The sequence below is a fragment of the Anguilla anguilla genome, chromosome 10 (genome assembly GCF_013347855.1).
Source record: "Anguilla anguilla isolate fAngAng1 chromosome 10, fAngAng1.pri, whole genome shotgun sequence".
In the NCBI taxonomy this organism is placed as follows: Eukaryota; Metazoa; Chordata; class Actinopteri; order Anguilliformes; family Anguillidae; genus Anguilla; species Anguilla anguilla.
The window spans coordinates 36,798,252-36,815,550 of record NC_049210.1 but is presented as its reverse complement, the minus strand read 5'-3'; the positions used below and the strand labels follow the sequence as shown (position 1 = coordinate 36,815,550).

General features: G+C 41.5%; 1 protein-coding gene across 1 annotated transcript in view; it reads right to left on the bottom strand.

The window, feature by feature from the left end:
* The window catches only part of adamts3 (ADAM metallopeptidase with thrombospondin type 1 motif, 3), an 87,287-nt gene that overhangs the window by 21,838 nt on the left and 48,150 nt on the right, over positions 1 to 17,299 (bottom strand). Inside the window, exons 10-17 of the mRNA XM_035379712.1 lie at positions 17,147 to 17,279; positions 13,778 to 13,891; positions 12,483 to 12,628; positions 10,232 to 10,407; positions 9,784 to 9,917; positions 8,395 to 8,518; positions 3,818 to 3,898; positions 743 to 906 (exon numbers count right to left, since the gene is read on the bottom strand). Coding sequence (XP_035235603.1) covers positions 743 to 906; positions 3,818 to 3,898; positions 8,395 to 8,518; positions 9,784 to 9,917; positions 10,232 to 10,407; positions 12,483 to 12,628; positions 13,778 to 13,891; positions 17,147 to 17,279 — 1,072 coding nt within the window. The remainder of the gene's footprint in view (positions 1 to 742; positions 907 to 3,817; positions 3,899 to 8,394; positions 8,519 to 9,783; positions 9,918 to 10,231; positions 10,408 to 12,482; positions 12,629 to 13,777; positions 13,892 to 17,146; positions 17,280 to 17,299) is intronic.

Sequence of the window (17,299 nt, the reverse complement as noted above, 5' to 3'; positions counted from 1 at the left end):
GGTGATTTCCCCTTGCCAGACAGGTACACAGAGAGCAGATATGAAAGAGTTCCTTTCTTCCCAAGAAACATGGCAGATATTTATACCCAGGGAACTGATGGAAGGTTACAAAACTAAAATTTGTTATCAATAAGTTAGAAATTTTGAGTCATGAACATTTTGGTGATTCCGGAAATGTAAGAACAAATGTTGACTGCAGATCATACAGACCTAACTATTGATTGAGAGCATCTTAAATTTGATATTTGGTCCTGTCAGACATCTAATTCACTATTTGGCAGTTCTCAGCCATAAGAAGCTTCAAAGTGCTCGGCCAGCATGGCCTGGAGATAGGACACTGAGCAGGCACTTGGGGGGGTTGCCATTGGAGGTGTGAATATGTGTGTCTGTGTGTGTGAGCGTGTACAATTTGATTAATTGTACCATATGTACAGTGCATGCAATATGGTTAGCTCCAGATTACACACAGCTGAGTTCATAATGCGATGCATTGTCCAATCACATTTCACTTTCAGATCTGAATGGATGTATGCTTTTGCCTGCTTAGAATTGTGACTGTTAATTAGGCCATCAGCCCGAAAACCTAGACCTCATCTTGAGATGACAAAAGCATGAAATTTCAATTAAGCTTCATCTAACGAATCTGATGTTATAAACAACACCTTTAGAAACATGTGTGCAGCACTCGCTGTCACGTGCAATATTACGCAATCCAATAGCATTATGCAACAAAAAAAATTACCAGCACGACCACCGCATCGTGCAACGGCCCGTCCGTGTGCACCGTTTCGACGTCGTCTTCGATTATGTAATCCCACTCCACTCCCAGATCGATGAAGTTCTTTGATTTCGCCTCCTCTCCTTTCCCATTCAGTATGTAATGCCCTGTGGCTTGATTCTTGATTGCTGCAATCAGAGGTTGATTAGAAGGCAGCAGAGGTGGAAAGAAAGAGGTGGGGTCAAAAAGCAAAAGTCCTGTCATGCGTTTCTTCCACTCATGAACTCAGCCAGCTGATTTCACTAATTAGTTTTACCTCCCGGCTGAAGAATTGTGCTAATTAGCAAATCCAGGTGACTGGAACAAAATAATGGGGAGGACTTTTTATCTTCTGAATCTGGATTTTCCACCTCTGGAAGTCAGTTTTACACATTGTTTCATCACAAATCTGAAGTCCAATATGCATGCAAAGAGGACACATCTTCAGACTCATCATTAACTGAAATTATAATTAATCTCTATTAAATAAGAAGCATTCGGTCACGTGAATTCTTTCAAAAGAAACTGTTTTAGTAACTTTGCATTACACTTTCTATCTACCTCTACCGTGGCCTATTATATTATTTCCAGGTTGAGAGCATTGGGACAATCCTCGCCAATCGGTGGATTTGAACTATATCAATTTTAATGGCTCTTGAATATATAATTTTATAACCTATTACTCAAGCTGTCTTTGCTTAAGGCCTGCATAACTTTCAGAGATACATACTATGACCTTTCGTGTGGACGCTCTGCCATGCACCGTATAGCAGGCAGTTGAACATAAATCTCATGCATAAAAGAATGTCGAAGAGAATCGCACCCAGAAAAGTATCAGTATTTCACTGTAATGATATTCATCTTTTAAATGTTACTTTTGAAATATCAGACAATATGACGAATAAAGTGCGGCACGTTTTAAAGGTAAGCAGACCTGGGTCAAACACGTATTTGTTTTGGATTCAAATACTTTCCTACGCTTTACTGATCTTGTCTGGTGTATTGGAAGCAACAAAATACTCTCAAAAAGTGCAAACCCTGCCTTCTGGTCATATTGGCAGGCTCAGTTACACCAGGCAAGATCAATAGAGCACAGAAAAGTATTTGAATCCAAATCAAATACATATTTGACTCAGGTCTGAAGGTAAGCAAGTATTCTACAGCAGTGTCAGATAATCTACAAAGCTACTAGAGTCTATTAAGCAGCGGGTTTGATCAAATAGCAGAACTGAACGCAACACATGACAAGAGAGCATGGATGTGCACACAGCACAGTCCTGCTGACTGGATCTGTAATATAACAAGATGCGTTTTTTGTCCACCTAATTAGATGATTATGATAAGAAACGTTCAGCATGAGCATATTTTATTTTTCAGATCTTTTAATCTACCAATAGTGACATGACCGAAAGAAAAAAAAAATCTACTGTCCTAACTCTGTTCCTCTTAAATGACCAAAAAATAAATACAAAATTGAAATGGAATGAAATTCATCATGCCTTCACGCTGCGGTAAATGATGGATATCTGCTAAATGCACCAAGGAAATGGTTGCAGAACTGACCAATTTTGAGCTGCATGTTAACTCTAATTGTAGTGTCTGCTTGACAGATAAATTACAGACATTTTAGTCCATTCATACATAAAAACTCCATGTTGTGGGTGGATATAAAGCTTGGACCATTTTTAACGTGAAAACCTTAAAAGCACCAACTGACTGTGTTAATTAGCACACAGTGGAACAGATCTGAAGCTCTGTCGTGTACGCGTCTGTGTTCCAATCGGCCATGGTCATCATGCACCACACAAGGGTTAAATGACTCAGCATTTCAAACATCCCCCGTGAACAAACGTGACTTTTCAGCCACTGCTTTGTTTGCTTGGCATTGAGGAATTGTGCCTTTATATCTCTGAAATTGGGTGGATGTCTCCCTGTTAATTTCCTACAGTGCGCCTTCTGAAATCCTTTGCTTTTGCCTCCAGCTTTGAACAACGGCTTTCCCGACACAAAGACGGGCAAAGAAGGGACATGGCTTTTACACTGGATGCGGAATTGATCACATCCCGTTTGGCGCGTGCGGAACTGGGAATTAATTGAATCACACGGGCATTTATGATGGATTACTGCCAATTAATGTTCCAATTTCACAGCTTACAGGCCTAGCTTAATATCAAAAAACAATCCTTATTTGAAATTTAAATCATGATGAAATGTTCCCTCGTATTGCAAGTTATTAAAAAGAAAACGGTAGAACTAAGTTATGTTGTGCTATTAGTATTCATTTCTATCCAGTGTAATAATGAGTACTAATACACACCAGTAAGATGACACTACTTTAATAGCTACATACTGAAATCCGAATTTAAGGGTGTTTGTTAAAGTGGTTATGGATGTAATCATAAGCCTTGTTTAGGAAGTAGGCCCACAGAGTAATTTGCTTTTGGATGATGTGGTTTCAAGCCTTGTGCCACAAATCAGCCCGGCAGTCAAAGCTTCAGCAAACATTATGGAGTTTCAGTCTATCGGCCAAGCTGCAATGCATTTCTGCAATAAACCACAGACTCCAGTAATTACAGCTGAATGCAGCAATTAGTCTTTTTTTTTTCATTTACCACAGTCTAATTCCATTCCACACCACACACAACAAGCAAGAAAAAGTACTCATGCACTTGATTTCAACCACGGCTACCATTATAAAACTGGCTTACTAAAGAAACAAAAAATAAAAACAGAATTTAAAAAAATGATAGTAAATGCATATCAAAACTACAGCAGAGGATCTGTTTAAACAAAATGAAGATAAAATGGTTGTATTAGCTGATGCAAATAAGTGTGTGTAATGTCCCAAGATCTAATAGGGGGAAAAGGCTACAGTATACTTTATACATGGTGGGATCTACTTGCAACTGCAGCGTGGTTCACTTAAAATGTATCAACATAGTATATTCAGTGTTACAATTGGATGATCCTTTAACCACAAACATCTGGACAACATTTAAAGTGGTCATGCACACTCGTACGAGCTCACGGCTTTCAGATCCGGTATGAAATGACACTTACCAAGAATGTGAGGGGAAGCCTCATGTTCTTGGATGATTACATGCCTAGCACCGGGCGGGATCAGAAACATCTTAAGGAAACCTTTGCATGTGTTTGCATCAGCGACGAGAGCAAAAGATTGGGAAAGATAATCGAAGCAGTTAGTGAGCAAAAGTAGATAAAAATACAGCTTCCTTGCAGAAGTGGACATCCGTAAATACTTAGAAGGTGCTTGTTTTGCTCTACAAACAGACAGGTTTAAGAGGTCATACACATCTAATGTCAACTTTCATTGTGCAAGGTCATACAAACCTGCAAAAGAAAGTTAGAACGCAAAAACCTGACAGAAATGTTCTTCATTCAGGTGTCAACCTTGATTTATCCCGATCACTGAGGTGAACTGTCCCCTTTGGGTACTGTCATTGTGTGACAGCAACTGCCAATACCACTGTAATGATGTGTAATTCCTCTGAGAGCTCTCTGCTCAATAGCATGAGCCATGTTGCTTTTGCTCAATATTTTAACCTTCTGAAATATAAAACCAAGACCAATTTAAATCATCTGCTTTGCATACTGCAATGCAGTCACCGCTAATATAAAACTCTGAATGAAGAACCCTTTGTCAAGTTAAAAAGGGCAAACTGTGTAAAAGAAATGAAGTAAAATAAAATTAAAGTCACAAGGCTACCTTCTGTTCTATTCAGTGGATGTCCAGACTTCTGCAAACTCACTGAGACTCACCAATAACATTTCTAGAATCTTCTGTTTCATTCAGATACACATTGCGAGCTCCCTTGGGCAAAGAGAATGCTCCTCTTGTCTTCCCTTTAAATGAAATCAATTAGTTATTTCTCATTTCCAGAATGTTCTCTTTTTCATTGACTTAAATAATTAATTGCCACTTAATTCAGTTCTTCTCTGCTGGTCATTTGAACAACAGACTTTGTATGAATTACCCTAGGTAGACCAGTCCTAATCACAGAGAGGGCCATAGTGTTCAGCAGAAATCAGTTTCCTCAAACTCTGAAATAGGGAAACGTCTAAGGTGACCTGGTGCACCTGCTGCGTAAAGATTATTGGCTATTTTGCCATAAAAGCTGTAAACCTCTATTGCTTTCTCATCGTGCAGATGAGTACACACAAATGCCACCTGGTGTGAGGAGAAGAGAACGAGAGCTGATAACAAATTTCCACCTTGGAATCACAGCATTCTCTCGTTAGCACGAATTCCGTTGTTGATGAATCCTCTATTTACTGCATGTGAAAGCTAACATAGCTATAGTGTAAGATACCGTAATATGGGACTTTAAAGATTTGAATCATACTATTTGCAGCCATAGCCTCATGGAAACCAGGGCTGATTCATACCGCAGGCATTACAGCAGCCCCGCCCCTGGAAAGGCACAGGGCCTGCCAGCTGTCAGTTTTCACATTAAAATCAGAAGCCAATTCAGACGTAGGACACCAAATGTGGTGCGAAAATCATGCAACCAACCCTTTTAACTAATTGTTTGTACTAGGCAACACAACTATGAGTCCCCCCCACCGCCTGGTGTGGAGATTGACATCAACCAATGAGGTTCACCAAAGAGTGACAGACGCAAATAATACGGTTATTCCTTCCTGAACGGACGATGTGTTCTGTCAACTTTATTGTTAAGCAATCAAACGGTAAGGATGGGCTCACCAGTCTGACGAAACCAATTTGTCAAGTAGTCTTTCTTGTTTTTCAATACTTTGTATAGTAAGCTGTGCTCTAGGTCTTGTATACAGACAATAAGTTATATATTTTACTACAATTATACATTTATATTTTAGAGTGATATGTTATTGAATGGTAACATTCAGTCAAATAATAACTTCTGTACGTCGAGACCCAGTTTTGTGTAAAGCAATATCAAGCATCGAAAGAGCAACTGATTTAAATCACGAAAACTCTATCCGGTCAGTGCAACTCTGTAAAAATAATGCACGTTGTGGGAGAGCCTGCACTTTTTTGCCAGGCTGTCGGCAGAGAGTTGTGAAAGCAACACAAACGTGGATTGTGAATGTGAGCAAAACACGGGTGTTGAATGTAAGCGAAGTTGGCATAAGCTGACAGTCTCCCTCGAGACCACTTCTCACACAGTGCGTACGCATATGTGCGTGTATCAGACAACTCACACATTTCAAAGACACAAACATCCAATATTACACCCCCCCCCCCCCCCCCCCCCACTGGTCTGCAAGTGTGTGTACTCAGCTTTATGAGATTCATAAAGCTTTGAAGGCGGATTTGTCTGAAAACAGCTTATTGACTGCCTCATGAGAGACTGTTTTGTTTAATGAATACCATTAATATATTAACTCAGTTCCAGAAGTTTCTCAATGGTAAACAGTCACGGGATACGGCAGACTCTGTCTTTGTTCCGACTGGTTTGTTGCTGTTATTTAGCTTTTTCACGGATGAAATTATCCACCAATTGCGTGGCCTCACGAGACAGTCAATGAAACAGAAAACATTACTGTGAGGAAGGAAAGTCTTTAAGATCAGGGTAACACTTGATACTTGCAGGTTCTGTTTTCCGAGAAATGGATTTCTTTTTGGCATCTCTTGCTTAACTTTTTCCCTGTTAAAAGAGATGAGTGGTTTAAATGGAAAACTAGAGAGAAAGAAAAAGAGAGAAAGGTAAGTGCCTTTGTTCTCACACTCATCCCACCGACCGCTTGTTGCATCTGTCCGTTATTCTGCAGCAACGGGAGGGTGGTGTTAAGCCTCAGAGGTTTGCCGAAAGGAAATCGCTGGCCACGTGACTGTCCGCGCGTCACGGCGATGTCAACGCAACGTGGCACAACATCGCTGGCCTTTGAAAACCGACCGGCTTCTAATGGCCTCGTTTTAATAAAATAAATTTACAGTCAGGTGACAGGACTGTCATCAACGCCCCGCTGTGCTGCAGCTTGTGCGTGTGTTTGTGCACCACCTTAGGACATGGCTGCTGTCCAGTTAACGCAAAATGTCCTCGCAACGTTACTGGAATGTCTTGTCAATGTTACAACATTGCCACAACGTGGCAACAACATGAGAATGTTTTGACATACAAAGTGGACTTTAAGGACAAATTCGGTCACAGGTGTCTTTCCTGTAACCACAACGCAAGATAAAGGAAATTTCCTCAAACTTCTATTAAGGTGCATCTGGACAGACTGCAATGTTACAAGCAGGCTTGATGAATATAATAATAGCAGGTTTGGGAACAAGCTGTCATCTTCCCCCTCAACAACCAGCCCAACCACACACACACACACACACACACACACACAGGCACAAACATACACACACACACACAAACACACCTCTTGCTCCTATTCATTAAGCCCTTAAAAAGCCATCTAGCTGACTTGAAATCATAGCTCGGGACAAAAATATAAGGCATCCGACATGCCTATTAATGTCTAATTTGAGATGGGACTACCAATCAATTTGCGAACTTAGCCTTCCCCTTCAATGAATCAGCCGTGGTTTACGGAGGATGAAGAGGGAATAAAATTGCAATCAGGCAAAACAAAAAAAAAAAACATGTCCATTAAACATTCTGACAGGATATACTAAAAGAACAGGGCAATAATTTGACACAGATGTTTGACTCTTTCATTACGGACGAGCGTGCCCATATTAAGGTGCTTGCATATCCGGACCGTGGATTCCCTCCAGGTCTTCAGCTCCTGCCGAAAAAATGACTCAGTAATGGATGAGTAAGAGCCACATACGCAGCTGAGACCATAATTGAGGCTGGCCCACCACTTTGATCACTTCTGTGCACATCCAATTAATGACAAAAGAAGAAAGCCCAACGGTGCTGCATCAGTGATTAGCATCAGCAGATACCAGGAATGGTGTGATTATCGGTACGCTTTGATTCCAAGAAAATACGGTTACGGTTTCAAGTGCAAACGTAATTGAATAAATAATGCAATGACCATGAAGCCAGTCTACCGTCAATGCATCCAGGCAATGATTCTCATTTGATATCTCTATCATCAGTAGCAACAACAGCCACAAAAGAAATGTTAATTTCATGTGTTGTTGGAATTAATTTGCATTAACCCATATCCATTATCGATTATGGAAAGTTCTGAATAGCAAACATGAAAAAATTACATACAGTAGAATAGAAGGTTTTTTTCACCACAAACAAATGCTACCACACAAATTGGGCAACAGATAATATAGCAATTTCACCTGCTGATTATAAATAGGAGATTACCTTGAGTGAAGCTATGCCACTCGATGTCACTGAATGTAGACCGGCCTAATCAATTCAAAAGGCGAATGCTCTGACAATTGCCGTGTTTACGTGAGTGCGAGAGCACATCAACATAATTGCATTACACAGACAATAACAACACACATCAAATCAAAATGGTGTTAGCTATTGTATATGATGACACATTCAACTGCACTACAGAGCAGCACAAAATTGGGTCAGTGCGATCATACCTAAAGAGACGGCTGTTGCGGGGGGAAAGAGAAAGAGAAGCGCTGTGCCCTCATCACACAGTTCATTAACATTGTTGTCTGCAGTTGGGGTACATTTTGTTTTTGGAAAGATGCCTACCAGCTTTCTTGGGGGTGCGAGTGAAGGTCCCTTTGACCGTCCGGCAGTGCGAGTTATCTCCACCACACACGCCGCACTTGTCCTCCATTTTGTTGGAGCCAATTTCTTTGTCGCAGCCCACCTTCTGCAAAAACAACACGGAGCACAGGGACTCAGATGTGACCCGGCTGCGGGCCCCTTTATTTCTCTTCTAAGCTGCCGTACCTCGAACGGTTGTGGAAATATGGAGAGAAATGATGACTGCATGCTAAATTAAATGTTTTCCATTGAATTATTAATATAAAGTGTGAGATAGAAGATATACTTTATTGAACCCTGTGGGGTAATTTGTCCTCTGCATTTGACCCATCCTTAGTTACCTAGGAGCAGTGGGCAGCTGCCTCTCGTGTGCTGCGCCCGGGGCAAGTGCCTTGGTCAAGGGCACCTGCAGAAGCGCACCTAACATGCATGTCTTTGAGTGTGGGAGGAAACCGGAGTACCCAGAGTAAACCCACACAAACATGGGGAGAACATGCAAACTCTACACAGAAAGGCCCCAAGCCGAGATTCGAACCTAGGACCTTCTTGCTGTGAGGCGACAGTGCTAACCACTATGCCACCGTGTCCGCCACCATAACAATATTACCATATAATATTGTTCTCCAGACTAAATCTTACACAACAAATAATGCCCTGCAAACCAAATATGTATATGCTGAAAGATGACTCATTCTACGTTAAGATGTTTCCCTGTGGTCAGAATCAGAAAATACACCAATACACCATTACAGGCAGCCCCAGGCACAATCCTGCTTGAAACACTATATTCCTTCCATCCTACTGAGAAAATACCCATATGACTGACTTATATAATGCACTTTTTCCATATTTATAACCTTTCGCTGCTATGAAATATGAAATAGTACTTATTGCCATTTTTTCATGCGCGTATTTAGAATTTCATATTTCGTATTATTTATTTATGAAATGGTGTTAGATGAAATGTCTTACTTCATTCAGTATATTGGTGTGTTGCAAGCGCAGATTATTTACTAATTAATTAGCTAAGCCAAAATGGTGACTGCAGTAGGCATCGTCTGAATACTCACAATAGAACAACAAAATTCAAAGCATCTGATTCAGATAGTATTTTATGAGGCAAACCTGACCCAATAGTCCCTACGAAATGGTTCTTTGAGCCAAAGAACATGATATCTTGAGCCAAAAAGGTAAAGGTCAACAGTGAAACCAATCATTCATTTTCATTAACTTACAGTACTAGCTCTAAAGTGCACATCACATACTTGAATAAAAAGCGTGCTCCTGAAATGCAGGATGCATATAAAAACGAGCGCCTCGAAGTGCAGCATGCAAACGCAAAAAGGTGGCTGCAAGCCGAAATGTGCTTACCACACATTCACCCCGCACGCAGATGCTGTACGGATCTTTGTAAGAGCATCGAGTCCCATCGTGAACCAGCTGCTTCATGTATGCCACGTCTCCGGTTTCCTTCGACTGGCAGTACAGGTGACATCTTTTGTTGGCTGAAACGAAAAAGTAACGAGACAAGTTTAAGGTAAAGGTAAACCTGTCTCAATCTGTTGCGCGTGCAATTGTAGAGTGTACACTGTAGGTTGTATGCAGTCACACACACTTTCACGTAATAACACCGTTTTAAATCACTAAACTTGCATCCAATGAACCCTGGACTAGTCTTCAGAGCTCTTAGTTAATGAAGTCACCTTCTGTAGGTTTTCATGCAGTGTTTCAGAAACTGGGAATATCCATTTTTCAATATGAAATGCTGTTGGACAGCACGCCTGCACCCGCGTACCACGCCCGCTTCTCCGGGACTCACCGTCCGGGTGCTCGTAGGGAAGCCAGTGGTGCTTGGCGCCCAGAAACTCGAATTGCGAGTTACGCTGCTGGCACTGCTGGGCACGGAAATCCTCGAAATGCTTGGGACAGTCATCGGTGTTGCAAAGCTGATACTCGTAGTTTACACCAGGACAGTCCTGGCCCCCGTTAGAAGGTCTGGTGAATAAACAAAATGCCAAAAAAAAAAGACTTAACCGGCTTTCTTTCCAGATGTCCTATATAATCTCTATGAAATACTCAAAGCTTTTCAACTGCGTTGATGCAAATGCACAGATTGCTAAAAAATATATTCACTTCCTGTAATACTGCAAAGCCGTATTACGCAAATTATAATTTCACAAGTTACATTAACTGATACATTAATAAACAGCCAATACATCAATAAACAACTGAATAAATAAATGATTTTTTATTAAATGTTCATGAATCATACTTTTCATATGACATTTTGCTAAATAATGTAATTATATTGGTATTTTGAGGCTTTGCTGTAAAAAAAAAAAAAAAGCTCTGGAAAGCCTTTCATGCAATATTAGGCCTGCTGATGGAGTATCTGCTTTTAAAACTAGCCTAAAGACCTATTTTCGTGAAATTGCCTTCTGAAACAACTGATAGCTATTTGTTGTGCTTTTCCCTTTTTAATCGTTGGGTTTAACGCTACTGTTTTTTTAATTTTCTTTTATTGTTTTTTTTATTGTGTCTTACCTTTTCTGTGCCGATTGCTTCCCCTTGTTTTATTCCTAGTTGTATTATTGCCTTTTTGTTTATTGCTATTTTATTTTCTGTTCGTTCTTCTTTTTTATGCTGCTTTTATTGTTTCCTTGGGTTGAAATTTTATACCTTATTCGTATCTGTTCTGGAAAGCACCTTGTGGTTATTGCTTGAAAGGTGCTATATCAATAAAATGAATTCATTTATTTATTTATATTTACATTGATTTGTTCGAAAGCTAAATTAATATTCTTTCTGAAATATTAAATTAAGTTTTTATTATTATGATGGTAGCATTAAAATTTTGTCAGGCAATGTACAGTACTTAATTACAATACTTGTCTAAGATTTTAATCATTTTAATCTTTGAGCATTATTTTTTTTCTGTTTTTGTTCATTTGGATTCCTAACCCCCTACAGTGATACACTTAATTGAATCTTTATCTGCAAAGCCTCACTTCCAAGATTACATGAATTAATCGAAGGTTGAATTTATCTCAGTCCAGCGATTGTCGTGCTCATTAGACCACTGTGCAAGACAGTGAAAGGAGCCTGTTACAAATAGCCGCAGTTCAAGCACACTACACCTTTTAGTCATTAGTATGGTCTGGTTCATATGGTTCAAGTGCAGTTACAGCAATTTACAGCAGGGATCATCAACTCCGGCCCTCAAATCCAAATCCAGCCCTGGTTTTCTTTTCTCCCGGGTAATTAGTGCCACTGATTGGCCAGACTGTCTTCACACCTGACTCCCAGGCAAAGGGAGGGTGGAAAACCAGAAGTTCTCGGCCCTCGAGGACCGTGAGTTGCTGATCCCTGATTTACACAGTAAATTGTCCAGTATTAATTCAACTCTAAAAGAGTACATATGGTCGAACAGGACTTAACACTGAACAATTAAATTATTGAATATATAATAGTTGAATATTACTTTTACTAATAGCTGAGCATTAGACAACTGTGCATTTAAGACCCAAGAACTTGCTTATTCAGCTATCTGGCAAGCAACCAAAGGTTTTAATTTTGGTGGTCTTGTCTAGAGCATTCAAAGTCTGAACAGAAGAAAGCTGTCTCTAATGTTTATAGTATATAACATAACATAATAACATAAGCTAATAGTATAATTACATTATGCCTTCATATATTTCCATTAAGGCTCAGCACTCCTCATCCATCATATTTAATAAACACATTAGTTTCAAGTAAGCAGCAAAAAAACAAGTCTTAAAACATGGCTCTTGCTTTAGTATGAATGTGATCTCAAACTGGTAGCACTCTTGCAGTCAAATGAAAATGCAGTTGTTTCTTGGTCACAAAGGTTAATGTCTTGTCATGCATGTGCATTTCAACACACACCAACAGTAGCAGCTTGCTACTGCAAGCGTTGAGTCAAGATTCACGTGGGTGTACGAGCGAAAACGATTCGTTCATTCCTGAGAGCATGTGGACGTTTGTTTGCAGGCCATCAGGTGGGAGAAGGGGGAGGGGCCAGGGAGAGGTGGGTTTTAGAGGTGACTTACGCGGGGTTACTGCACTGGCGGGTTCTGAAGCGCACGCCCGTCCCGCAGGATCGCGAGCACGAGCCGTACTTGGTCCAGGCCCCCCAGGCGCCGTCCAGCTTCACCTGGTTGGTGTTCTTCCACATACAGTGGCCTTTGTAGCACCACTAATGATCATAACACAGTCTCGGTTAATTCCCGAAATAGAAAAAAAAAACAGCAATAAATGAGAAACATCCTTTCATCTGTTATCTAACCCGCTGCCTGGTAAGGGTTAGGTGTGTGTGTGGAGGGGGGGGGGGGTCAGGACCCTGGTCAGGTCGCCAATCCTTCACAGGGCCCACACACCATTCACTCACACATTCATTCCTAAGGGCAATTTAGAGGATCTAATTAGCCTAACCTGCATGTCTTTGGCCTGTGGGAGGGAACCAGAGTACCCGGAGGAAACTCACGTAGATAGAGAAAGGCCTGGCTGCAATGTGAACCAGGGACTTTCTCTCTGTGAGGCAACAGTGCTATTCACTGTACCACCACGTCACCCCTGAGAAACACTCAGATAAACTTGCAAGCCTGCCAGCTTGTGCCATACAGCCACTACAGATGATTCAGAATGCCACTCCCACGTCACTCCCCTGCTGCGATCACTCCACTGGCTCCCGGTCGCTGCCAGGATCCGGTTCAAAGCCCTGACCCTTGCCTACACTGCAGCCAACAGGACAGCCCCCATCTACTTGCAGGACATTATTCGATCCTATGTGCCTGCTCGACCACTCCGCTCTGCGGCAGCAGGGTGCCTTGTAACCCCTCCCACCCGACCAAAGGGATCACAGAGCTTCTCCACCCTAGCTCCCCAGTGGTAGAACGAACTCCATGTCCCTCTCCGAACCTCCCCCTAACTACCCATCTTCCGCCGTGGCCTGAAGACTCATCTCTTCAGACTATACCTTGACTAACTACAACCACGCTGTATATTTCACTCTAAATCCACCCCCCCCCCCCTTTATGGCACTTGTTACATGGTGCCCCATCCCAGCACTTCTTGGTAATTTGTATTTGTCCTAATACTGTCGCTTATTCTTCTGCCTAGTTGGCTTTGCAGAGGTTAGGTCAGAATAGTGTTCACTGTGTGAACTAAACTGTGTTCTTGGCTAGAAATAGCTGTACAAAATAAGTATTGTATCTTATTGAACCTGTGTTTAGTAGTTGTCTATGACCATGACATGTACTTTTTGTACGTCGCTTTGGATAAAAGCGATGTACAATGTACGACGTAATGTAATGTAAATAAACGATTCCAAATGTGCCAAACTTACCTTCCCAGGTGCGCACTCTGTCCCGTCCAATGGGGGCCCTTTCTTCGTCTTGCAGAAATAGGGGTTGTCCGGGTGACTGCACCAGAGCTGCTTGCACGGGTCAAACGTGCGAAACTGTTGCACGGGGAGAGAGAAAAAGCAACTCAAATTTCGGCGGAAAAACAAAACACTCGATGTGGAGGTCAGAAAAAATTTGCAGGCTAACCTGTGATTTTAGCCTAAACCGATGACATTTACCGTACAGTACGCAGTTAATAATGACCTTTTGAATGGGTTTACCGGAAGAAGCTGGAGTAATCTGATGTGGATTTAATCGATTTTCCTTCTTAGAATTCAGCAGGGACACCTTCTGTTATGGCAATTTTCAAAAACCACAGAGAAAAGCCAATGCTCTTTTGCTCATGTCCAATGTCTCTGAAGTGATTACACACCACTACATTTAAAAACAATTCAATTTTGCTAAAGTATTTTCTAACTTCTTCACAGTTGAGGATACTTTCACACCTAATTTGCTTGACATATTTAAACTGACGTGGTATGATGTATGTGTGAAATCTCTTGATAGTGATGTAACTAATGTAGAAGGGCAGCTAAGCTGAGGGTAGATTTGGACCACTTGAGATTGAATTTGGTGTGTTTGTGCGAAGGTCTGAGTCACATCAAAGTTGACCGGGTAAAGATCAACTGCAAAACAAACAGTTTAAAAAGGGACACAAACTATGAATGTATGGACCTTCATTTCAGACACTATCTCCTCTTACACCTCCTCAGAATCCACTTAAATCATTTCCAAAACACATATATGTAGACAATACAAAGATATGTAGACCTACAAAAATGTAGACAAAAGATTAACTTTTACTTCTACTGATTAAAGTCTAAGTTATAAGTCTCACATAACAAGCCAGAACAGCAAATTATAAGGCATAAATGTTTCAGTATTCTCCACAGTGCACACAGTAATTTCTTAATAGTAGGTTAATAGCATGAGGACTGTGCATGATGTCACCCAATCGGTTCTGTTGTTAAAGGTGCTCACACACATTTAGGCTGGGTCTTACAGTCAGGACATCGCAGGGTCAAACCTGGGCTTCGTCATTATCTAACCAAGACAAGATCTGTGTTCAAATCAGCCTCCTAACTACTGTCCTCATGATATGGACAATCTGCTAAACATACTGCCTACTGTTTAGTGCGTATGTATGTTTTAGTACGCGAAAAATATCCTCCATACTATTTTCCAACGGTACAGTGGAAGTGTCGTAAGACATTCTGCTCTCGCGGCTATGCTCATGTGTCACTGTTGTTGTTGTTGTTGAAGGAAAATGTCGGTGAAGCTGCACCTCGTTATTAAAAGCGAAGCTGTACGTACTATTTATGAGACCAAGATGGTTGTTTACTGCATGATATGTATGTTCCTGAATGTACTCAGTGAAAACCTGGAAAATAAGTATAATATCGTGCTGGGATTTTAAGCATGCTACAGTTAGAGAAAATTTTGCCTACTAAACAACTTTCTCATCCAGTGTACTCAAGAACTATCCTGAATTGTAGCTGATTCAGACAGGTGTATCAAGCCAGGGCCAGCACCAGTTTATGGTGGCCAGTATTACTATGGTCACCACAGTAGCTCCTCCCTCCCTCACCTCAGATAGCCAAAGTCTAATAGTCACCTTTTAGCAGAGAGAGATACACATATCCTCCAATTAGAGATTAGGGACAGCACGCTCCTGAAAAGTGCGCTATCTGGAATAATGCTTTAATTTAGGAGCATATCAACTAATTGAAAGGCATTAGCGTGCTGCTAAATTTTCCAATTTCGGAGCGAAGGTGCTCCTTGGGAAAAGTATAACGTGGAGCCTTAATGGGCTGTGGGACGACCGGCAGTCACTGACTCCCAAGAGGGAGCGGAGCAGAGGAGCACTGGTGCTTCAGTTGAAGTGCTGCTTAAACATTTGGCCGGTGCAGCGGCAATTTGAGAGGCGCAGCTCGCGATTCCAAAACGGCGAGAAAAGAAGGGGGAAATCCCAGAGGATTTTTATTAACAATAAAAGCATAAAAACTCTTGTTATTTCTGAAGCACCCAGATGCGTGGTATTCACGAGGAACGGACGATTCCGGTGAGAAGCAATGGTATGACTCCGCTCTGTCATCACAATGCTGTCTTACAGGGCTTTCTCTCTGCACCAAGCTGCCTGTTAGAAACCCTCCCTCCGCGCGCACACAATGCCACCCTGATTATCCATTAGCGCACTTGACTTCCAGAAGAGAATCCAAATCCGGCTCTTCTCCTTTCTCTTCCAGAAGTGGCCGCTCGACATTAACATGAGACTACAAATCAGATCCTCCCAGGGAATCAATGTAGCAGCGTGAGGCAGCCCCCCACTTGCCACTAAAATGGACTACGCTGCAATGACAGCGAGCAGAGAAGCAACGGTCATTAGTTATACACACACTGGGAACCTGGCAACCCCTCCGTCGTCACGGTAATGAACATGACAGAAAGCGGGGGGGTGCGCACACGATGGTCTGCGGATCGCAGTCCATTTCTGTTCTATCTCTGAATATTCCCAGCTGGTTACCAGACACTTCTTTCCAAGTATAAAGTCACAGCGGCAGCCAAATCCATTCTAAATTGGCTGCACAGGAGAGTCCAAAAGAGGACGATTAGCCCCCGTTTGTCAAGTGTCAGTGTTTATAAATGCAATCATATTATTTCTTTCACAAAGGCACAGCATTTTAAACGTGTCATTGCTTTGTTTTGTTCTTCTAAATATAAGAGAAGACTTATAGGCAGTTTCAAAGTCCAAGGGCATTGGGATGTCGAGATGAGGGCTCAGACAAAGCACACAGAGGTGCAGAACGCCATGTCTGAGTGTGCCTTCAACACATCTGCACACACACATACACACACATGCACACACACATACAAAAACACACATGCACACACACACACGCATACAAACACCCACACACGCATGCATATACACAGACATTAAGTCCAGCCCGTCCTGCACCAGTACTGTAAATATCTAAATATGCCCTTCCAACAGCCCTGAGTGTCTTTAAGGCCTTAAAAGCCTCCATCTCATTCAGCGAACCCCAGTGTTGAAAGAGCATAATTCATCGGCTTTGCTCGTAAAAAAAAAAAAAAAAGACATCCATAATTGGATCTGAGTCATTCTTGAACGTAATAACAGAGAATTTTTACAGGACCATAAGTCAGCACAACATCACTTCGTTTATATATTTTTGTGTTGGCTGTTTTACCACTGCCTGTTTATGCTCAGTGTCTTAATTAGAATTCATCGTCTGCCATCTATTGTCTTAGATTCCAGCTATTTAGCAAACATGAAGTAGGCTACTTACAGAAGTACAGATTTTGTATCCCACGCCAAAATCAAAGCGGCATTGCTCATCCATTGAATAGTTGATTCCGGGAAGTTCTGGAAGCTGAGGCCAGTCGTGTTTGAAGGGATCATCCAAGAGACAGTCATAAGAACTGGGAGTTGTAACAAAAAA